The sequence below is a fragment of the Scyliorhinus torazame genome, chromosome 16 (assembly GCF_047496885.1).
Source record: "Scyliorhinus torazame isolate Kashiwa2021f chromosome 16, sScyTor2.1, whole genome shotgun sequence".
NCBI classification, from domain to species: Eukaryota; Metazoa; Chordata; class Chondrichthyes; order Carcharhiniformes; family Scyliorhinidae; genus Scyliorhinus; species Scyliorhinus torazame.
This window is the reverse complement of record NC_092722.1, coordinates 82,227,853-82,251,458: the sequence shown is the minus strand read 5'-3', so window position 1 is coordinate 82,251,458 and position 23,606 is coordinate 82,227,853. Positions and strand designations below refer to the sequence as shown.

General features: G+C 58.1%; 1 protein-coding gene across 4 annotated transcripts in view; it reads right to left on the bottom strand.

The window, feature by feature from the left end:
- LOC140392912 (zinc finger protein 362-like) overlaps positions 1-23,606 on the bottom strand; it is a 53,029-nt gene that overhangs the window by 5,847 nt on the left and 23,576 nt on the right. For 3 of the 4 annotated variants that reach the window (XM_072478687.1, XM_072478685.1, XM_072478686.1), the window contains 3 exons: positions 16,920-17,202; positions 1,313-1,667; positions 160-384 (listed from right to left, as the gene is read on the bottom strand). In XM_072478687.1, the coding sequence (XP_072334788.1) occupies positions 160-384; positions 1,313-1,667; positions 16,920-17,190 (851 nt within the window). In that variant the 5' untranslated portion in view covers positions 17,191-17,202. The remainder of the gene's footprint in view (positions 1-159; positions 385-1,312; positions 1,668-16,919; positions 17,203-23,606) is intronic. The other variant, XM_072478688.1, reaches the window with a different exon arrangement.

Sequence of the window (23,606 nt, the reverse complement as noted above, 5' to 3'; positions counted from 1 at the left end):
TTCGTTCTGCATTACCCCTCTTTATTGCTTCCGTGTGCTGAGTCTCAACCGCTCCCCCCACCCCACTCCGCCAAACTCTCCGCATCCCTGCCCTTCCCATCACTGGCTATTCTCACTCGCCCCACCTCGTTCCTTCCCTCCTCTCAGCCCCGTACCCACCGTGTGTGCTGCTGGAGGTGTGAGAGCTGTCGAAAGCTCTTCTGACAATAGCTGCAGTTGTAGGGTTTCGCTCCGGAATGGATGCGGATGTGCTGGGCCAGGTATGAGGTGTTGGCAAATGTCTTTGAGCAGTGCGGACAATGATGGGGTTTGGACTCTGTGTGTGACTTGGCGTGAATCTGCATTTCTGACTTCGACAAGAAGGTGAGTGGGCAAATCCGGCACCTGCAAAACACAGCAAGCATTAGGCCCTCTGACACTCCCTCAGCACTGACCCAGTGTGGCGCTCCCTCAGGACTGACCTTCCCACAGTGCGGCGTTCCCTCAGTACTGGCCCTCTGACGACCCCCCCCCCCCCCCCCCCCGGCCATGCGGTGCTCCCTCAGCCCTGATCCTTCCTGCGCACCCGCAGCACTGACCCTCCCACAGTGCGGCACTCCTTCAGCACTGACCCTCCAACAGTGCAGCGTTCCCTCAGCACTGACCCTCCCACAGTGCAGTGCTCCCTCAGCACTGACCCTCCGAGAGTGCGGCGCTCCCTCAGCACTGACCCTCCCACAGTGCAGTGCTCCCTCAGCACTGACCCTCCAACAGTGCAGCGTTCCCTCAGCACTGACCCTCCCACAGTGCAGTGCTCCCTCAGCACTGACCCTCCGAGAGTGCGGCGCTCCCTCAGCACTGACCCTCCCACAGTGCAGCACTCCCTCAGCACTGACCCTCCCACAGTGCAGTGCTCCCTCAGCACTGACCCTCAACAGTGCGGTGCTCCCTCAGCACTGACCCTCCCACAGTGCAGTGCTCCCTCAGTACTGACCCTCAACAGTGCGGTGCTCCCTCAGCACTGACCCTCCCACAGTGCAGTGCTCCCTCAGCACTGACCCTCAACAGTGCGGTGCTCCCTCAGCACTGACCCTCAACAGTGCGGTGCTCCCTCAGCACTGACCCTCCCACAGTGCAGTGCTCCCTCAGCACTGACCCTCAACAGTGCGGTGCTCCCTCAGCACTGACCCTCCGAAAGTGTGACGCTCGCTAGGTGGTGACTCTCTGATAGTGTGGCATTCCCTCAGTACTGACCCTCCGACAGTGCGGCGCTCCCTCAGTACTGAGCCTCGGCCCTTGCTCCTCCGCCCCGCCCAAGCCTGCCGCTGCTGACCTGTAAGACTTGCCATCCTTGCCTCCATCGTCGTCGTTGGGTACGGCATACGGGTCTGCCAACTCAGCCAACGTAGGCTCGCTGGGCCGCACTTTCCGTTTCCTGGTGCCAGGGGGCTTGTTAGGGCCCTCATCCTGGGCGGGATGCGGCGGGTGGCCCGGCCCCTGGGCCTCTTCTGGGACCTTCTTCTCTAGGCCTGAGAGCGAGGGCACTGTTTGGCCCGACAGGCCGGGTGGCAGTCCCGACACAATCATGGTGGGGGTCCCGGCCAGAGAGAACGTAGGTGGGTGGATCAGTGGGCTGAGTCCCGAGCTGGATGAGGAAAGACTGGCGCTGGGTGAGGTTATGACTAGACCTGCAAGAGGAGGAAAATGATGAAACAAAAAGAGAGGGCAGGTTCATTACAGTGCACGTGAAATTGACCCAAAGCATGAGGAGGCAATTCAGCCCCTCGACCTACCTCTGCAATCAGCCCCTCAAACCTGCTCTGCCATTTAGTCGTATACAGGCTGATCAACTGCTCATTCCATTATTTGGTCATTATTTACATGATGCTATTTTGCTCACAAACAATGCAAACCACTATTCTGTTAATTTGCTCAAAGACAGTGCGAACCTCTATTCTGCTAATTTGCTCAAAGACAGTGCGAACCTCTATTCTGCAATTTTACTCTCAGACAGAGCTAACCTTTATTCTGCTATCTTACTCCAAGACAGAGATAACCTCTATTCTGCAATTTTGCTCTCAGACAGTGCTAACCTCTATACTGCTATCTTACTCCCAGACAGTGCTAACCTCTATTCTGCTATTTTACTCCCAGACGGAGCTAACCTCTATTCTGCTATTTTACTCCCAGACGGAGCTAACCTCTATTCTGCTATTTTACTCTCAGACGGAGCTAACCTCTATTCTGCAATTTTACTCTCAGACGGAGCTAACCTCTATTCTGCTATTTTACTCCCAGACAGAGCTAACCTCTATTCTGCTATTTTACTCCCAGACGGAGCTAACCTCTATTCTGCGATTTTACTCTCAGACGGAGCTAACCTCTATTCTGCTATTTTACTCTCAGACGGAGCTAACCTCTATTCTGCTATTTTACTCCCAGACAGTGCTAACCTCTATTCTGCTATTTTACTCCCAGACGGAGCTAACCTCTATTCTGCTATTTTACTCTCAGACGGAGCTAACCTTTATTCTTCTTTTTTGCTCTCAGTCGCAGCTAATTCTGCTGTTTTACTCTCATAGCATCTATTCTGCTATTTTACGCTCCAACAAAGCTAACCTCTATTCTGTTATTTTACTCTCATAACCTCTATTCTTCTACTTTGCTCTCAGACTGTGCTAACCTCTATTCTGCTATTTCCGTCTCAGACAGAGCTAACCTCTATTCTTCTATTTTACTCTCAGACAACAGTAGGAAGTCTTACAACACCGGGTTAAAGTCCAACAGGTTTATTTCGAATCAGTAGCTTTCGGAGCGCAGCTCCTTCCTCATCCACCTAAGGCTGACTATCATACTGCAATGCACACCTCCTCCCATGGGATTGGGGCAGTCTCATGGCAGACTGGAACTTGTGCTGGGGTGAAGAAAAGGTGGGGGTGGACGGGCGGGGTGGAGAACTAGTTAAGAACCTGTTGTGGTGGTGGTGGACGAGAAGGGGGTAGAAGGTGTGATGTAGGTAGGAATTTAAGGTATATTGTATTCTAGGTATTTGTGGCATTCAGAATAAAAATTCTGGGTTAGATTAGCGTTTTAAGGGGGAGGTGTGATGAATTTCCGAATTTCAGATGTACAAAGAGCAAAAAAAAGTACAGCACAGGAACAGGCCCTTCGACCCTCCAAGCCTGCGCCAACCATGCTGCCCGTCTAAACTAAAATCTTCGACACTTCCGGGGTTCGTATCCCTCTATTCCCATCCTATTTATGTATTTGTCAAGATGCCCCTTAAATGTCATTATCGACCCTGCTTCCACCACCTCCTCCGACAACGAGTTCCAGGCACCCACTACCCTCTGTGTAAAAAACTTGCCTCGTACATCTCCTCTAAACCTTGCCCCTCGCACCTTAAACTTATGCCCCCTAGTAATTGACCCCTCTACCCTGGGAAAAAGTCTCTGACTATCCACTCTGTCTATGCCCCTCATAATTTTGTAGACCTCTATCAGGTCGCCCCTCAACCGTGTGGATCAGCAAGACTGAAGGCAAAGTGTGGAGCAGCAGGGCTGAAGTTAAAGTGTGGATCAGCAGGGCTGAAGTAAAAGTGTGGATCAGCAGGGCTGAAGTAAAAGTGTGGAATAGCAGGACTGAAGTTAAAGTGTGGAATAGCAGGACTGAAGTTAGTGTGGAGCAGCAGGGCTGAAGTTAAAGTGTGGAGCAGCAGGGCTGAAGTTAAAGTGTGGAGCAGCAGGGCTGAAGTTAGTGTGGATCAGCAGGGCTGAAGTTAAAGTGTGGAGCAGCAAGGCTGAAGTTAAAGTGTGGATCAGCAGGGCTGAAGTTAAAGTGTGGAGCAGCAGGGCTGAAGTTAAAGTGTGGAGCAGCAGGGCTGAAGTTAAAGTGTGGAGCAGCAAGGCTGAAGTTAAAGTGTGGAGCAGCAGGACTGAAGTTAAAGTGTGGAGCAGCAGGGCTGAAGTTAGTGTGGAGCAGCAGGGCTGAAGTTAAAGTGTGGAACAGCAGGGCTGAAGTTAAAGTGTGGAACAGCAGGGCTGAAGTTAAAGTGTGGAGCAGCAGGGCTGAAGTTAGTGTGGATCAGCAAGGCTGAAGTTAAAGTGTGGAGCAGCAAGGCTGAAGTTAAAGTGTGGAACAGCAGGGCTGAAGTTAAAGTGTGGATCAGCAGGGCTGAAGTTAAAGTGTGGAGCAGCAAGGCTGAAGTTAAAGTGTGGAGCAGCAGGGCTGAAGTTAAAGTGTGGAGCACCAGGGCTGAAGTTAAAGTGTGGATCAGCAGGGCTGAAGTTAAAGTGTGGATCAGCAAGGCTGAAGTTAAAGTGTGGAGCAGCAGGGCTGAAGTTAAAGCGTGGAGCAGCAGGGCTGAAGTTAAAGTGTGGAGCAGCAAGGCTGAAGTTAAAGTGTGGATCAGCAAGGCTGAAGTTAAAGTGTGGAGCAGCAGGGCTGAAGTTAAAGCGTGGAGCAGCAGGGCTGAAGTTAAAGTGTGGAGCAGCAAGGCTGAAGTTAAAGTGTGGAACAGCAGGGCTGAAGTTAAAGTGTGGAGCAGCAGGGCTGAAGTTTGTGTGGATCAGCAGGGCTGAAGTTAGTGTGGAGCAGCAGGGCTGAAGTTAGTGTGGAGCAGCAAGGCTGAAGTTAGTGTGGAGCAGCAAGGCTGAAGTTAAAGTGTGGAGCAGCAAGGCTGAAGTTAAAGTGTGGAGCAGCAAGGCTGAAGTTAAAGTGTGGAGCAGCAGGGCTGAAGTTAAAGTGTGGATCAGCAAGGCTGAAGTTAGTGTGGATCAGCAGGGCTGAAGTTAAAGTGTGGAGCAGCAAGGCTGAAGTTAAAGTGTGGATCAGCAGGGCTGAAGTTAGTGTGGATCAGCAGGGCTGAAGTTAAAGTGTGGAGCAGCAGGGCTGAAGTTAGTGTGGAGCAGCAGGGCTGAAGTTAGTGTGGAGCAGCAAGGCTGAAGTTAGTGTGGAGCAGCAAGGCTGAAGTTAAAGTGTGGAGCAGCAAGGCTGAAGTTAAAGTGTGGAGCAGCAAGGCTGAAGTTAAAGTGTGGAACAGCAAGGCTGAAGTTAAAGTGTGGAGCAGCAGGGCTGAAGTTAGTGTGGATCAGCAGGGCTGAAGTTAAAGTGTGGAGCAGCAAGGCTGAAGTTAAAGTGTGGATCAGCAAGGCTGAAGTTAAAGTGTGGAGCAGCAGGGCTGAAGTTAGTGTGGAGCAGCAAGGCTGAAGTTAAAGTGTGGAGCAGCAGGGCTGAAGTTAGTGTGGAACAGCAGGGCTGAAGTTAAAGTGTGGAGCAGCAAGGCTGAAGTTAAAGTGTGGATCAGCAGTGCTGAAGTTAAAGTGTGGAGCAGCAGGGCTGAAGTTAAAGTGTGGAGCAGCAGGGCTGAAGTTAAAGTGTGGAGCAGCAGGGCTGAAGTTAAAGTGTGGATCAGCAAGGCTGAAGTTAAAGTGTGGAGCAGCAGGGCTGAAGTTAAAGTGTGGAGCAGCAGGGCTGAAGTTAAAGTGTGGAGCAGCAGGGCTGAAGTTAAAGTGTGGATCAGCAAGGCTGAAGTTAAAGTGTGGAGCAGCAGGGCTGAAGTTAAAGTGTGGAGCAGCAGGGCTGAAGTTAAAGTGTGGAGCAGCAAGGCTGAAGTTAAAGTGTGGAGCAGCAAGGCTGAAGTTAAAGTGTGGAACAGCAGGGCTGAAGTTAGTGTGGATCAGCAGGGCTGAAGTTAAAGTGTGGAGCAGCAGGGCTGAAGTTAAAGTGTGGAGCAGCAGGGCTGAAGTTAAAGTGTGGAGCAGCAGGGCTGAAGTTAAAGTGTGGAGCAGCAAGGCTGAAGTTAAAGTGTGGAACAGCAAGGCTGAAGTTAAAGTGTGGAGCAGCAGGAGCAGTGAGACGGAGGTCAGTGATTGAAGCAGCCAGAGCAGGGCCCAGAGCACGAGGCAGCCGAAGGCAGCATGTAGGAGGGGTCGTCACACATTGGGTGGCTCTTGCTTGAGGCGTATATGGGTCTTTGTTCTTTGTGGGAATTTTTGATGCCCGGTCCTGGGGGCAATTCACGAAGGACCAAGAACCGGCAAAGAAGCGAAAGACGTCCGAAAAACAGAGGAAGGCAGCAGCGGGGAAGGGGGAGAATGAGAGCTTGCCATCGAGCATGAGGACCACACCCGGGGCTGACATGAGGGCAGAGGCCAGGCAGCTGGGTGGAGCCGCACTGCTTACAGCAGAGAAGGTGGCTGAGGTGGTGTCTATAGAGCTCGAAAAGCAGGTTGCAAAGCATATGGAGGTGACGAGAAAGGAGATGGCAGTGGCGCTGAGGGCGTTGGTAGAAGAGGCAATTGCCCCAGTGAAGGTAGCTGCTGCAAAGGCGTCGGCCGAGGTGAGGGAACGGAATGAGAAGATGAAGGGAGTGGAGGAGACCATGTCGCGGCACAGCGATCAGCTCACCTCGATGGGAAATGAGGAGCAGAGGGTGGTTGAGGACAATAAGGGGCTGCAAGCAAAGCTGGAGGATATGGAGAACCACTCGAGACAACAAAATTTAAGGATTGTGGGCCTGCCCGAGGCCAACAGAGTACTTTGTCAAGATGTTGGCAGAACTGATGGGGGAGGGAGAAGAACCCTCTCGGTATTAATTGGACCAAGCTCATCGGTCGCTGAGGCCAACGCCCAAGTTAAATGAGCCACCAAGAGCAATGATTACCTGTTTTAGAACATAGAACATACAGTGCAGAAGGCCCATCGAGTCTGCACTGACCCACTTAAGCCCTCACTTCCACCCTATCCCCGTAACCCAATAACCCCTCCTAACCTTTTTTGGTCACCAAGGGCAATTTAGCATGTCCAATCCACCTAACCTGCGCGTCTTTGGACTGTGGGAGGAAACCGGAGCACCCAGAGGAAACCCACGTAGACACGGGGAGAATGTGCAGTCTCCGCAGACAGTGACCCAGCAGGGAATCGAACCTGGGACCCTGGCGCTGTGAAGCCACAGTGCTAATCACTTGTGCTACCGTGCTGCCCTACATTTCACAGATATCACGTGAAGAAAAGGTAGGGCAAAGAAGGAGCGGGTGGTGCAATGGGCTGGTGCCAAGGTCTGTATCTATCAGGACTTGACGGTGGAACTGGCAAAGCAGCGAGCGGCGTTCGGCCAAGTGAAGGCAGCATTGTACGACAGCGGAGTGCAGTTTGGAGGGGTGTATCCAGCAAAGCTCAGGGTGATCTACAACTCCAGAAGTAAAGAATGGGAGAATGTATATATGTAACTTTGAATAATATTCCGACTTCATGCTGTCATAGAGGTTAAAAGTCTTTTGTCGTTGTTCTTCATAGCTTAGAATAATGTCCGTACGTCATGCTATTATAGAGGTTAAAAAATGTTTTTGTTGTTGCTGTTCTTTGTAGCTTTGAATAATGTTCTTACTTCAAACTGTTATAGAGGTCAAAGGTTTTTGTTGCTGTTCTTTGTAGCAACGTATTTTTTACTGAAAAGTATATATTTGATTGTTTCTTTTCCTGGGACTCGACAGGAGGGGAGGAAAGGCCTGAGTCGGCTACTGAGCGAAGGTCTTGTGGGGGGAGGCTCTGCGGACACTGGAGCCTGGTGAGCAGGTTTCTACAAATTTAGTTAACATTTGTGGAAACACATACAGTAAGAATTTTTATCAGTTACAAACATTAAGACCCCACACAGCTACTGTGTGGGGTCTTAATGTTTGTAACTGATAAAAATGGGCCTAAGAGGTGAGAAAAGGGAGGGGATCGACACGGGGTGGGGTTTCTTCGAGAGGGAGTGTAGGGGGGGGATTTTGCGAGGGGGGATGCGGTTCGATGTCAACAACGGATAGGGATGGGTCAGCTTCAGTGGGTAGTGTCATGGGAGTGTCCCTTTAAGAAAGGTTTTTGTCTTATCACATGGCTTCAGTGATGTCATTGTGTGGGTGGAGCTGGGCTGTGGATCTGGGTTTTACTTTCGCTTTGAGATTGGACTGGTTTTGAACTGCACAGGTTGATAGAAGTGTCTCTCTCTCTTCATTTTAAAAGCTGTTTTCAGACGACTTGATAATAGATAATTGCTTTCTGCAAGGAATTCAAATCTGCTGTTTGAAAAGGGGATCAGAGCATCACTAACAAGTCTTATACCAGTGAGAGTGCCGTTTGCTGGGCCACACCTTTGAAAAGGGGTTTCTGCTTTTACTTGGATTTTGTTATTGAATTGGAACAGTAAAAGGGGAATTGATTAAGGATTCTACATAGATTACAGTAGCTGTGTGGGGTCTTAATGTTTGTAACTGATAAAAATTCTTACTGTATGTGTTTCCACAAATGTTAACTAAATTTGTAGAATAAAACTTGTTTATTTGGATGAAAAGCACCTAAGAACTCTGTTGAACAACACCTGAAAGGCAGGCTCTTGTGCTCATCGTAACCAAAATCAACAAACAGTTGTGGGTCAGGTAAACTCCATAATATACTTTGGAGTTTTCCAAACCTTGGCCCATAACAGTAGGGCCCGAAATTATGATGATGGTGGATAACCAGGGAGGGGGGAGGAAAGAGAGAGAGAGAGAGAGAGAGACCCCCTGTTAGGATAGTTACATGGAACATGAGGGGGTTGGGAGGCCCAATGAAGAGGCCAAGGCCCATTTGAAAAGTTTGAAAGCAGATGTGATGCTGCAGGAGACTCACTTGACGGTGAAGGATCAGGGGTGGCTTAGAAAGGGCTGAGAGGTTCATAAAGTTAGAGCGGATTAAGTTCGTCCTAAGGGGGTCGGCTCAAGGGTTTACTAGGCGGTGGCAACCGTTCGTCGAATATCTTGCGGAAAGATAGATAGGGGAGAACAAAGAAGGCAGCAGCAGCGGCCCAGGACTTGGGGGGGGGGGGGGGGGGGGGTGGCCTGAGACAAGGCAGTTGCCAATTAGGGCTAGTTTTTATTTTTTGTTATTTAATATTTATTTATTTGTTGTTGTTTTTGTTTAAATTTAAAAAGGTCATTATTATCTGTATTGTTACAATGTTGTGTAAAGGATGCACAATGTACTGTGTTGGTTGACCAAAAATTTTCAATAAAATATTATTTAAAAAAAAAAAGAAAGGGCTGAGATAGCCAGATGTTTCACTCGGGCTTAGATAGTAGGGCACGGGGAGTTGCGGTTCTGGTGAATAAAAGAGCGAGATTCCAAATGGAGAAAGTTGTGGCAGGGAGGTAGATACTTAATAGTGACAGGGACATTGCAAGGGAGGTTGGTGGCGTTGGTAAGCATGTATGGTCTCAACTGGGATGATACAGAGTTTGTAAAGAAGGTGTGTAGGGCCATCCCTGACTTGGATTCACATGAATTGATAGTGGGTGGAGACTGGAATAAGGTGTAGGAGCCAAAATTGGACAGGTCACAACCACGATCGCTTACCCAGTCAGGGGGAGCAAAGGCATTGGCTGGGCTAATGGTGGAAATGGGAGGAGTGGACCCTTGGAGGCTCTGGCACCCAGGGGAGTGGGAGTATTCTTTCGTCACTTCAGTTCATAAGGCCGATTCGCGGATAGATTTTGTGTGGTGGGGAAGACGCTGTTGGCCGTGGTCAAGAGGTCGGAATATTTGGCCATTGCGATATCGGACCATGAGCCACACTGGGTTGATATGATGTTGGAGAAAGGAATAGTGCAGAGGCGTGGGTGGAGATTGGATGTGGGGCTGTTGGGGGACCGAGAGTTTTGTGATAAGATTGGAAATGTGATACAGGAATATGTGCAGTTTAATTGTACAGGTGAGGTCTCGCAGGCGGTGGTATGGGAAGCATTGAAGGCAGTGGTGAGGGGGAAGGTGATATCGTTTACGGCAAAGGTGGATAAGGAGGAGAGGGTGGTACAGCAAAGGTTAATAGATGAGATGTTTGAAGTGGCTAGGAGGTGTGCAGAGGATGTGGATCCAACACTATTGGAAAAGAGGAAGGAATTGCAGGCAAGTTTTGACTGGTTGTCCTCAAGGCGGTGTGCCAGTTGAGGTGGGCGAGGAGAGTGGCCTACGAGTATGGAGAGAAAACGGGACGCATGCTGGCAGGTCAACTTCAGAGGGAGGCAGTGGCGAGGGAAATTGTTCAGGTGAGGGATAGGGCAGGGAAGTTGGTGGTGGCTCCAGATCAGATTAATAGGGTGTTTGAGGAGTTTTATGAGAGATTGTATAGGTCGGAGCCACCTGGGAGGATCGGGAGATGCAGGAATTCCTGGACGGTTTGGTAATACCCAAGATTGGGGGAGGAGAAGAGGACCACATTGGAGGGGGCGATAGCGGAGCAGGAGATAAAGGATGCGATTGGGAGGATTCAGTCGGGGAAGGTGGCAGGGCCGGATGGGTTTCCGGTGGAGCATTACAAGAAATTTAAAGATAAGTTGGCGGCGCTGATGGTGGGGATGTTTGAGGAGACAATAGGAAAGGGGGTGTTGCCACAGACGTTGGGGCAGGCCTCGATCTCCCTGTTGCTCAAGGAGGATAAAGATCCGAGAGTGTTCACTCGAATAACATGAATTTGGATTATTTTGCTCTGCACCGTGGGACCAGGAAGTGATGTCCAATGTCCCCCCTGTTGTTCGTGCTTGCGATCGAGCTGTTGGCCATCGCGTTGAGGTGTTCGGAGGTGTGGGAAGGGATAGTACCGGAGAGGGGGGTGGTAGAGCATAGGGTATCTTTGTATGTGGACGACTTGCTGTTGTATGTATCGGTACTGAGTGTGTTGATGGGGAACATATTGAAGCTGCTTCGAGTGTTTGGGTCTTTTTGGGGAAATAAACTAAATTTAGAAAAAGTGAATATTTTGTGGTGTCTCGGCCAGGGGTGGGAGCGTTTCCATTCCGTAGGGCGGGGACTCACTTTAGATATCTGGGGGTTCAGGTAGCACGGGATTGGGGGGGGCGGCTCTGTAGGTATAACATTACTAGTCTAGTGGGGAGGGTGCAAGCAGATCTGGCAAGGTGGGATGGTCTCCCCCTGTCGCTGGCAAGTCGGGTACAGGCAATTAAAATAAACGTGTTGCTGCAATTCTTATGTATTTTTCAGTGCCTTCCGACCTTCCTGCCAAAGGCATTTTTCAAGGAGGTCGAAAAGATGATTACCTTTGTTTATATCTTGCTAAAGAAATTTGCCATGTATGCATCGACTCTCACAAACTTCTACCGATGTGCCATAGTGAACATCCTATCCAGCTGCATCACTGCTTGTATGGCAACTACTCGGTCCAAGATCACAAGAAACTGCAGAGTGTGGTGAACTCAGCACAACGCCTCACACAAGCTTGCCACCCTCTTATTGATTCGGTCTACACCTCCTGCTGCCTCAGGAAGGCAGACAAAGATTATCAAAGACCCATCCCACCCAGGCATTGCCTTCTTCCAGACCCTTCCATCAGGCAGAAGGTACAGAAGTCTGAAGACCCGCACATCCAGACGTAGGAACAGCTTCTTCCCACAGCTACAAGACTCCTCAACGACTCCCCCTCAGACTGATCTGTTCCCTGTAAGAACACTATTCACGACGCCCTATGCTGCTCATGTATTTGGTTTGGCCCCTTGTTCCGCACTGTAACCAATCACTATTTGTCGATGTACCATTTGTCAATGTACTCTTGTCAAAAAGAGTACCTTTAAGAAATGGGTGTGTATATAAATATCTGTAGTGAGAGTACCTTTAAGAAATGGGTGTTTATTACTGCAGTGATGTCAGAAAGTGGGTGGAGCTGGGCTGTCTGTCAGCTTTCCACTTACTTTTTAGGCTGTTTGCTGCAGGGTGTGTTTTAATTTCATTTTCAGAGCTGGATAGCTGCAGTCACAGACAGAAGGTGTATTAGAGTCTCCCTCTGTAATCTAAAGAATGTAAATCAATCCTTTGGTGATTTAAAAATAATAACTGCTCGCAGTAGTGACTTTAACCTGATGTGCTTCCGTTTAAAGTTTTTTTTAAAAAAGTCTTCTGGATGTTAAAAGGACAGCTTACGGATTACTTAGTGTTGCATTCTTTGGGGGGTGTATTTGAATTAATGGTTGCTAAGATACTCACTGTTTGTTTTAAAAAGGTTAATTTGAATTCATAGAATAAACATTGTTTTGCTTAAAAAATACTTTTCCATTTCTTCTGTGCCACACCTGTAGAGTGGGCTGTGTGCTCCCCATACCACAATCTATTAAAAGTTGTGGGTCAGGTGAACTCCATGATACACTTTGGGGTTCTCTAAACCCTGGCCCAGAACACTCTGTTGATATTCTTTTTGTCTACTATGTACGTCCTGTGTACGTTCCCTCGGCTGCAGAAAAATACTTTTCATACGTGTGACAATAAATCAAATCAAATCAAAACAAAAATCAAATATATACAGGAGGAAGGTGGCTAGGATTAGGAAGGTGCTGTTGCAGAGAGGACGGCAGTCAGGGGGGGTTGGGTCTTCCGAATTTACTGTATTATTACTGGGCGGCGAACACGGAGATGGTGAGGAGCCGGGTTAGAGGGGGAACTCCCAGTGGGTTAGAATGGAGGAGAGTCTTTGTAGGGGTTCGGGGCTGAGGGCGTTGGCAAAAGTGCCGCTCCCGGTGGCCCCGGGGAAATACTCATGAGTCTGGTAGTAGTAGCGACGTAGAAAATCTGGAGGCAATTGCGCCAACACTTTAGGCTGGAGGCGGGGTCAAGGGAAATGCCGATTTGGGGAATCACAGATTTGAGCCAGGGAAGTGGGATGGGAGTTTTGGGAGATGGAAGGAGAAGGGCACTAAAGGATTTGTATCTGGGCAGCTGGTTTGCAGGACTAAAGGAGCTGGAGGCGCAATATGGGTTGGGGCAGGGGGAAATGTTTAGGTATATGCAGTTCCGAGATTTCGCTAAGACGGAGATACAGAGCTTTCTGGTGGCTCCGGCCTTCACACTATTGGAGGAGTTGCTGATGACAAGGGGAATGGAGAACGGGGTGATGTCGGCAATTTATGGGGTGAGTCTGGGAGAAGAGCAGGCACCGCTGGAGGGGATTAGGGCAAAGTGGGAGGAAGTGATGGGAGAGAGCATGGAGGAGGGGTTGTGGTGCAAGGTGCTCCGGAGGGTAAATGCCTCAACTTAGGTTGGGGCTGATACAGCTCAAGGTGGTGTGTATAGGGTGCACCTCACAAAGACTGACACTTATGAGGGGGTAGATGTGGGGGGAGCAAACCACGTTCATGTTTTGGTCCTGTCCAAAGCAGGAGGGGTATTGGAGGGAGGCGTTCAGGGTAATTTTGAAGGTGGTACATGTGAGGTTTGAGTCGGGTCCTCTGGAGGCCATATTCGGGGTATCAGATCGGCTGGGATTGGAAGCGGGTGCAGAGGCAGATGTTTTGGTATTCGCCTCGCTGACCATCCGTTGGGGTGGAGGTCAGCTTCTCCACCCTGTGCCCTGGTGTGGCGGGGGAGATCTGTTGGGAGTTTGTAATACCCGAGAAGTTAAGTTTGAGTTGAGGGGAAGGATGGAAGGGTTCTACAATTCATGAGCTTTGTTTATTATGCACTTTCAAGAAATGGATGACATCAAACATTAGGGGGATGGGGTTTGGAATTCGTGAGGGGGGGGTTCATAGAATTTACAGTGCAGAAGGAGGCCATGCGGCCCATCGAGTCTGCACCGGCTCTTGGAAAGAGCACCCTACCCAAGGTCCACACCTCCACCCTATCCCCATAACCAAGTAACCCCACCCAACACTAAGGGCAATTTTGGACACTATGGGCAATTTAGTATGGCCAATCCAACTAACCCGCACATCTTTGGACTGTGGGAGGAAACCGGAGCACCCGGAGGAAACCCACGCACACACGGGAGGATATGCAGACTCCGCACAGACAGTGACCCAAGTCAGGAATCGAACCTGGGACCCTGGAGCTGTGAAGCAATTGTGCTATCCACAATGCTACTGTGCTGCCCACTAATTATTGGACTGGGTATGTTGTTGGTGACTATGTATGGGTGGATGGTGGATTCTTGAATCCCTTTCTTTGATGTTTGTATTGTAAATGTTGAGGGTTGTTTGGGGGTTGGTAGGAGGGAGGAATTGGTGGCTTGGGGATTGACATTGTATTTGTTACCGTTGATTGTTTGTTGGTGGGTGTAGATTTGGATGAAAATGTGAAAAAGGGAAGAATAAATATTTATTTTTAAAAAAGCTAAAATATTTGGGTTTTAGTCCAGTATCCAAGACACTGTTGGGGTCTGGTCTGGGATCATAATAAATAGTGTTTAATAATGAGTTGTGTTTAAAGTTAACAGGGCATTGGAAAATGAAGCCATATTTACATACTGCTGGTTCATTAATTTAAGAGGGGAGGCGTGGCAAATGGAGGGAATTATTGTATTTTATTGTGATGTTATTAAAAACCCTGGGTTCAAATACACAGGCAGTATATCTGCTAAAGCTGTAATTAAGGGTTCATAAAGATAAAGAAATCATTGATTTTAACCATTTACTTGTTTTCCGAGAGAGTATTGTTTGTGGAGCTTCCTGCGGTGTAGATAATTAATGAGGGATGGTGCTCAGTCCAGCTAAGCAGCTCATGGGGCATCTTAGTGGGATAAAGATGATGTAATCAATGGGAAGAGCCGGGTCTGTCTGTAGTTAGAACAAACAAAGAACAATACAGCACAGGAACAGGCCCTTCGGCCCTCCAAGCCTGCGCCGATCACATGTCCTATCGAGACCAACCGTCTGTATCCTTCTATACCCAGTCTGTTCACGTGCATATCCAGGTAAGTCTTAAAGGTCGCTAACGCACCTGCCTCAACCACCTCACTTGGCAGTGCATTCCAGGCCACCACCACCCTCTGTAAAAGAAATTCCCCCACACATCTCCACTGAACCTGTCCCCACTCACCTTGAACTTGTGCCCCCTTGTAACTTTAAATTCCGCCCTGGGAAAAAGTGTCCAACTGTTCACCCTATCTATACCCCTAATAATTTTATAAACTTCTATCAGGTTGCCCCTCAGCCTCCGTCTCTCTAGGGAGAATAATCCCAGTTTATTCAATCTCTCCTCATAGTGAATACCCTCCATACCAGGCAACATCCTGGTAAACCTTTTATGTACTCTCTCCAAAGCCTCCACATCTTTCTGGTAGTGCGGTGACCAGAATTGGACACAATATTCCAAATGTGGCCTAACCAACGTTTGATATAACTGTAACATAAGTTTCGAACTTTTATATTCAATACCCCGCCCTATGAAGACAAGCATGCCATAGGCTTTCTTTACACCCACCTGCCACTTTTAAGGATCTGTGGACCTGCACGCACAGATCTGTGTCTCCATGCTCCTGATGGTTCTGCCATTTATTTTATAGCTCCCACCTGAATTGGATCTACCAAAATGCATCACCTCGCATTTGTCCAGGTTAAATTCCATCTGCCATTTCTCTGCCCAATTTTGCAGCCTTCTGAGACACCACCAATCAATATGTCCTTCTCCTTTGTGAATACCAATGCAAAATACTCATTAAGGATCTCACCTACTTCCCTTGGTTCTACACATAATTTCCCTCCTATGTCCTTGAGTGGACCAAGTCTTTCTCTAGCTACCTTCTTGATCCTAATATACATATAAAATGCCTTGGGATTCTCCTTAATCCTGTCTGCCAAGGACATTTTGTGACCCCTTTTTGCCCTCCTAACTCCCTGCTTGCGCTCTTTTCTACTTTCCTTATATTCCTCAAGTGCTTCATTTGATTTTAGTTGCCTCTACCTCACGTTTGCATCTTTTTTCTTTTTGACAAGATTCACAATGTCGCTGGTCATCCATGGTTCCTGAATTCTGCCTTTCCTGTCCTACCTTTTTACCGACCCATGCCTGTCCTGCACTCCCATCAACTGCTCCTTAAAAGACTCCCACATGCCAAATGCCTCTCCCAAACAACAGCCTCTAAATCCTGCCTAATCTGGTTGTAGTTCCCCCAATTTAGCACCTTAACCCTAGGACAGCACTCGTCCTTTTCCATGAGTATCCGAATGCTTACAGAATTGTGGTCTCTGTTCGCCACATATTCCCCCACTGCAGCTTTGGTGGCCTGGCAGGGCTCGTTCCCTAGTACTAGGTCCAATAAAGCCCCCTCACTTGTCAGTTTTGACACAGGATTTGAGTCTGACAAGACAGAAGGATTTTCAGGTTGTTCCTCAAAGGGGTCTCTCTCCAAATGTCTGTACAGAGAACGGCAAATAACTCTGATTGGTAACTTTATTTATGAGTGGAATTTGAACAGCATTGAGTTGAAATATATATATATATATATATAGTGGCAGGAGTAGATAGGGGAAGCTTTTCTACGTATTAATGTTTAATTGTTAATTGTAAAGTAATTTCTTTGATGTTAATGTGGTTAATTCCGTGTTTAAATGAAAGTTTGTTTAACGGAAAAGATTTCTGTTAGTTAGAAATTGGGGGCTCGTCCAGGATTAAAAATTATAATTCTGAGTTTGGTTTGTGTATTGGACCTAAAGACAGCGAGTGTGAAGGGGCTTTCGTTCAGGTGTTGATACCCCTACCCCTTTGAATAGGGATGACTGGTGAAATGGCTCTTTTCTCATCAGGTCTACAAATAGAAAAATTGTTTGGGGTATCACATCCAGTACCCTAACAAAAACTGGGTCTCAAGGGGAAATTAGGGATGGGCAGTGAATGTTGGGCCGACCCAGACCCGCACACACCCCGAGAATGAATCTTTTACTTTCTAGATTTTGTATCCTCCCCGTAGCTTCCATTAACGATCAATTCTTTGTGCCGTCAGTCAAATAATTTATTTTCGTTCCTTCAAGGTTATGGGCGTGGGTGGTTCGGCCCAACGTTTATTGCCCCTTGAGAAGGGCACATTTGGCACCAGTACGCTCAATCCCACATCCAGTCAAACCATATTTGGAGATGGCACCACTCCTGGCTCTCGCCAATGCGAACCTCACCACCCCTTCACCATCACACACACCAAAACCTACCTGTCATGAGGGCAGTGGAGGGCAAAGGGAGCACCGTGACATTCTCTGTGACCATAGGCTGCGTCTGGCCACACTCCTTGACATCAATGCTGGGGGTTTGTGTGACCCCGCTGATGGTGCCGCTGGTGATCAGAGCGTGAGAGTACGACTGCACTTGTTGCAGCTGCTGCTGTTGTTGCTGCTGCTGTTCAGTCTGCTGGTTCTGAGGACTGGCTGTCTGCCCACAGCTCTTCTCCGCCATGAGCTGCTCTTTGATCTTGTTGATGAACATTACATTCTCAAACTGCAGACAGGAGAGAGCAAGAGTGAGATGGAGGAGGCGGAGAGGAGTGAGATGGAGGAGGCGGAGAGGAGTGAGAGGGAGGGGGCGGAGAGGAGGGGAGGGAGGGGGAGGCGGAGAGGAGGGGAGGGAGGGGGCGGAGAGGAGGGGAGGGAGGGGGCGGAGAGGAGGGGAGGGAGGGGGCGGAGAGGAGGGGAGGGAGGGGGCGGAGAGGAGGGGAGGGAGGGGGCGGAGAGGAGGGGAGGGAGGGGGCGGAGAGGAGGGGAGGGAGGGGGCGGAGAGGAGGGGAGGGAGGGGGCGGAGAGGAGGGGAGGGAGGGGGCGGAGAGGAGGGGAGGGAGGGGGCGGAGAGGAGGGGAGGGAGGGGGCGGAGAGGAGGGGAGGGAGGGGGCGGAGAGGAGGGGAGGGAGGGGGCGGAGAGGAGGGGAGGGAGGGGGCGGAGAGGAGGGGAGGGAGGGGGCGGAGAGGAGGGGAGGGAGGGGGCGGAGAGGAGGGGAGGGAGGGGGCGGAGAGGAGGGGAGGGAGGGGGCGGAGAGGAGGGGAGGGAGGGGCGGAGAGGAGGGGAGGGAGGGGGCGGAGAGGAGGGGAGGGAGGGGCGGAGAGGAGGGGAGGGAGGGGGCGGAGAGGAGGGGAGGGAGGGGGCGGAGAGGAGGGGAGGGAGGGGGCGGAGAGGAGGGGAGGGAGGGGGCGGAGAGGAGGGGAGGGAGGGGGCGGAGAGGAGGGGAGGGAGGGGGCGGAGAGGAGGGGAGGGAGGGGCGGAGAGGAGGGGAGGGAGGGGCGGAGAGGAGGGGAGGGAGGGGGCGGAGAGGAGGGGAGGGAGGGGGCGGAGAGGAGGGGAGGGAGGGGGCGGAGAGGAGGGGAGGGAGGGGGCGGTGAGGAGGGGAGGAGGGGGCGGAGAGGAGGGGAGGGGAGGGGGCGGAGAGGAGGGGAGGGAGGGGCGGAGAGGAGGGAGGGAGGGGGCGGAGAGGAGGGGAGGGAGGGGCGGAGAGGAGGGAGGGAGGGGGCGGAGAGGAGGGGAGGGAGGGGGCGGAGAGGAGGGGAGGGAGGGGGGGAGAGGAGGGGAGGGAGGGGGGGAGAGGAGGGGAGGGAGGGGGGGGAGAGGAGGGGAGGAGGGGGGGAGAGGAGGGGAGGAGGGGGGGGGAGAGGAGGGGAGGGAGGGGGGGAGAGGAGGGGAGGGAGGGGGGGAGAGGAGGGGAGGAGGGGGGGAGAGGAGGGGAGGGAGGGGGGGGAGAGGAGGGGGAGGGAGGGGGGGGGAGAGGAGGGGAGGGAGGGGGGGGAGAGGAGGGGAGGGAGGGGGGGAGAGGAGGGGAGGGAGGGGGGGAGAGGAGGGGAGGGAGGGGGGCGGAGAGGAGGGGAGGGAGGGGGCGGAGAGGAGGGGAGGGAGGGGGCGGAGAGGAGGGGAGGGAGGGGGCGGAGAGGAGGGGAGGGAGGGGGCGGAGAGGAGGGGAGGGAGGGGCGGAGAGGAGGGGAGGGAGGGGGCGGAGAGGAGGGGAGGGAGGGGGCGGAGAGGAGGGGAGGGAGGGGGCGGAGAGGAGGGGAGGGAGGGGGCGGAGAGGAGGGGAGGGAGGGGGCGGAGAGGAGGGGAGGGAGGGGGCGGAGAGGAGGGGAGGGAGGGGGCGGAGAGGAGGGGAGGGAGGGGGCGGAGAGGAGGGGAGGGAGGGGGCGGAGAGGAGGGGAGGGAGGGGGCGGAGAGGAGGGGAGGGAGGGGGCGGAGAGGAGGGGAGGGAGGGGGCGGAGAGGAGGGGAGGGAGGGGGCGGAGAGGAGGGGAGGGAGGGGGCGGAGAGGAGGGAGGGAGGGGCGGAGAGGAGGGGAGGAGGGGGCGGAGAGGAGGGGAGGGAGGGGCGGAGAGGAGGGGAGGGAGGGGCGGAGAGGAGGGGAGGGAGGGGGCGGAGAGGAGGGGAGGGAGGGGGCGGAGAGAGGAGGGGAGGGAGGGGCGGAGAGGGGAGGGAGGGGGCGGAGAGGAGGGGAGGGAGGGGGCGGAGAGGAGGGGAGGGAGGGGGCGGAGAGGAGGGGAGGGAGGGGCGGAGAGGAGGGGAGGAGGGGGCGGAGAGGAGGGGAGGGAGGGGGCGAGAGGAGGGGAGGGAGGGGGGCGGAGAGGAGGGGAGGGAGGGGGCGGAGAGGAGGGGAGGGAGGGGGCGGAGAGGAGGGGAGGGAGGGGGCGGAGAGGAGGGGAGGGAGGGGGCGGAGAGGAGGGGAGGAGGGGGCGGAGAGGAGGGGAGGGAGGGGGCGGAGAGGAGGGGAGGGAGGGGGCGGAGAGGAGGGGCGGAGAGGAGGGAGGGAGGGGCGGAGAGGAGGGGAGGGAGGGGGCGGAGAGGAGGGGAGGGGAGGGGCGGAGAGAGGGAGGGGGCGGAGAGGAGGGAGGGGGCGGAGAGGGGGGAGGGAGGGGGCGGAGAGGGGGGAGGGAGGGGGCAGAGAGGGGGGAGGGAGGGGGCGGAGAGGAGGGGAGGGAGGGGGCGGAGAGGAGGGGAGGGAGGGGGGCGGAGAGGAGGGGAGGGAGGGGCGGAGAGGAGGGGAGGGAGGGGCGGAGAGGAGGGGAGGGAGGGGGCGGAGAGGAGGGGAGGGAGGGGGCGGAGAGGAGGGGAGGGAGGGGGCGGAGAGGAGGGGAGGGAGGGGGCGGAGAGGAGGGGAGGGAGGGGGCGGAGAGGAGGGGAGGGAGGGGCGGAGAGGAGGGGGAGGGAGGGGGCGGAGAGGAGGGGAGGGAGGGGGCGGAGAGGAGGGAGGGAGGGGCGGAGAGGAGGGGAGGGAGGGGCGGAGAGGAGGGGAGGGGAGGGCGGGGCGGAGAGGAGGGGAGGGAGGGGCGGAGAGGAGGGGAGGGAGGGGGCGGAGAGGAGGCGAGGGAGGGGGCGGAGAGGGGCGAGGGGGCGGGAGGCGAGGGGGGCGGGAGGGGCGAGGGGGGCGGGAGGGGCGAGGGGGGCGGGAGGGCGAGAGGGGCGGGAGGGGCGAGGGGGCGGAGGGGCGAGGGGGGCGGGAGGGGCGAGGGGGGCGGGAGGGGCGAGGGGGCGGGAGGGGCGAGGGGGCGGGAGGGGCGAGGGGGGCGGGAGGGCGAGGGGGGCGGGAGGGGCGAGGGGGGCGGGAGGGGCGAGGGGGGGCGGGAGGGGCGAGGGGGCGGGAGGGGCGAGGGGGGCGGGAGGGGGCGAGGGCGGCGGGAGGGGCGAGGGCGGCGGGAGGGGCGCGAGGGCGGCGGGAGGGGTCGAGGGCGGCGGGGAGGGGCGAGGGCGGCGGGAGGGGCGAGGGCGGCGGAGGGGCGAGGGCGGCGGGAGGGGCGAGGGCGGCGGGAGGGGCGAGGGCGGCGGGAGGGGCGAGGCGGCGGGAGGGGCGAGGGCGGCGGGAGGGGCGAGGGCGGCGGAGGGGCGAGGGCGGCGGGAGGGGAGGGCGCGGAGGGCGGGCGCGGGAGGGCGAGGGCGGCGGGAGGCGAGGGCGGCGGGAGGGGGAGGGGCGGGCGAGGGCGGCGGGAGGGGCGAGGGCGGCGGGAGGGGCGAGGGCGCGGGAGGGGCGAGGCGGCGGGGAGGGGCGAGGGCGGCGGGAGGGGCGAGGCGGCGGGAGGGGCGAGGGCGGCGGGAGGGCGAGGCGGCGGGAGGGGCGGAGGGCGCGGGAGGGGGCGGGGAGGGCGGCGGGAGGGGCGAGGGCGGCGGGAGGAGGGCGGCGGGAGGGGCGAGGGCGGCGGGAGGGGCGAGGGCGGCGGGAGGGGCGAGGGCGGCGGGAGGGGCGAGGGCGGCGGGGAGGTGCGAGGGCGGCGGGAGGGGCGAGGGCGGCGGGAGGGGCGAGGCGAGGGCGGCGGAGGGGCGAGGGCGGCGGGAGGGGCGGGGCGGCGGGAGGGGCGAGGGCGGCGGGAGGGGCGAGGCGGCGGGAGGGGCGAGGGCGGCGGGAGGGGCGAGGGCGGCGGAGGGGCGAGGGCGGCGGGAGGGGCGAGGGCGGCGGGAGGGGGGCGAGGGGCGGGGCGGCGGGAGGGGCGAGGGCGGCGGGAGGGGCGAGGGCGGCGGGAGGGGCGCGGGCGGCGGGAGGGGCGAGGGCGGAGGGGAGGCGGCGGAGGGCGGCGGCGGGAGGGGCGAGGGCGGCGGGAGGGGCGAGGGCGGCGGAGGGGCGAGGGCGGCGGGAGGGGCGGAGGGCGGCGCGGAGGGGCGAGGGCGGCGGGAGGGGCGAGGGCGGCGGGAGGGGGCGAGGGCGGGGAGGGCGAGGCGGCGGAGGCGGCGGGAGGGGCGAGGGCGGCGGGAGGGGCCGAGGGCGGCGGGAGGGCGAGGGCGGCGGGAGGGGCGAGGGCGGCGGAGGGGCGAGGGCGGCGGGGAGGGGGCGAGGGCGGCGGGAGGGGCGAGGGCGGCGGGAGGGGCGAGGGCGGCGGGAGGGGCGGAGGGCGCGGCGGAGGGGCGAGGGCGGCGGGAGGGGCGAGGGCGGCGGGAGGGGCGAGGGCGGCGGGAGGGAGGAGGGCGGCGGGGAGGGGCGAGGGCGGCGGGAGGGGCGAGGGCGGCGGGAGGGGCGAGGGCGGCGGGAGGGGCGAGGGCGGCGGGAGGGGCGAGGGCGGCGGAGGGGGCGAGGGCGGCGGGAGGGCGGCGAGGGCGGCGGAGGGCGGCGGGGGAGGGGCGAGGGCGGCGGGAGGGGCGAGGGCGGCGGGAGGGGCGAGGGCGGCGGGAGAGGGGCGAGGGCGGCGGGAGGGCGAGGGCGGCGGGAGGGGCGAGGGCGGCGGGAGGGGCGAGGGCGGCGGGAGGGCGCGGAGCGAGGGCGGCGGGAGGGGCGAGGGCGGCGGGAGGGCGAGGGCGGCGGAGGGCGAGGGCGGCGGAGGGGGGGGGGAGGGGCGAGGGCGGCGGGAGGGGCAGGGCGGCGGGAGGGGCGAGGGCGGCGGGAGGGGCGAGGGCGGCGGGAGGGCGAGGGCGGCGGGAGGGGCGAGGGCGGCGGGGGGGGCGAGGGCGGCGGGAGGGCGAGGGCGGCGGAGGGGCGAGGGCGGCGGGAGGGGCGAGGGCGGCGGGAGGGCGAGGGCGGCGGGAGGGGCGAGGGCGGCGGGAGGGCGAGGGCGGCGGGAGGGGCGAGGGCGGCGGGAGGGGCGAGGGCGGCGGGGGGAGGGGGCGGGGGGGCGGAGGGCGGCGGGAGGGGCGAGGGCGGCGGGAGGGGGCGAGGGCGGCGGGAGGGGCGAGGGCGGCGGGAGGGGCGAGGGCGGCGGGAGGGGCGAGGGCGGCGGGAGGGGCGAGGGCGGCGGGAGGGGCGAGGGCGGCGGGAGGGGCGAGGGCGGCGGGAGGGGCGAGGGCGGCGGGAGGGGTCGGAGGGCGGCGGGAGGGGGCGAGGGCGGCGGGAGGGGCGAGGGCGGGCGGGAGGGGCGAGGGCGGCGGGAGGGGCGAGGGCGGCGGGAGGGGCGAGGGCGGCGGGAGGGGCGAGGGCGGCGGGAGGGCGAGGGCGAGGGCGGCGGAGGGCGAGGGCGGCGGGGCCGGGAGGGCGAGGGCGGCGGGAGGGGCGAGGGCGGGCGGGAGGGGCGGGAGGGCGGCGGGAGGGGCGAGGCGGCGGGAGGGGCGAGGGCGGCGGGAGGGGCGAGGGCGGCGGGAGGGGCGAGGGCGGCGGGGAGGGCGAGGCGGCGGGAGGGGCGAGGCGCGGAGGGCGAGGGCGCGGGAGGGCGAGGGCGGCGGGAGGGGCGAGGGCGGCGGGAGGGGCGAGGGCGGCGGGAGGGCGAGGGCGGCGGGAGGGGCGAGGGCGGCGGAGGGGCGAGGGCGGCGGGAGGGGCGAGGGCGGCGGGAGGGCGAGGGCGGCGGGAGGGGCGAGGGCGGCGGGAGGGGCGAGGGCGGCGGGAGGGGCGAGGGCGGCGGGAGGGGCGAGGGCGGCGGGGAGGGGCGAGGGCGGCGGGAGGGGCGGGAGGGCGGCCGGGAGGGGCGGAGGGCGGCGGGAGGGGCGAGGGCGGCGGGAGGGGCGAGGCGGCGGGAGGCGGGCGGCGGGAGGGGCGAGGGCGGCGGAGGGGCGAGGGCGCGGGAGGGGCGAGGGCGGCGGGAGGGCGAGGGCGGCGGGAGGGCGAGGGCGGCGGGAGGGGCGGAGGGCGGCGGGAGGGGCGAGGGCGGCGGGAGGGGCCGGCGGGAGGGCCGGCGGGAGGGCGAGGGCGGCGGGAGGGGCAGGAGGGCGGCGGAGGGGCGAGGGCGGCGGGAGGGGCGAGGGCGGCGGAGGGGCGAGGGCGGCGGGAGGGGGCGGTAGGGCGGCGGGAGGGGCTGAGGGCGGCGGGAGGGGCGGAGGGCGGCGGGAGGGGCGAGGGCGGCGGGAGGGGCCGACGGCGCGGCGGCGAGGGCGGCGGGAGGGGCAGGCGGCGGAGGGGCGGGGCGGCGGGAGGGGCAGCGGCGGAGGCGCGAGCGCGGGAGGGGCGAGGGGCGGGAGGGGCGGGGCGGGAGCGGGGCGGGGGCGGGAGGGGCGGGGGCGGGAGGGGCGGGGGCGGGAGCGGGCTGGGG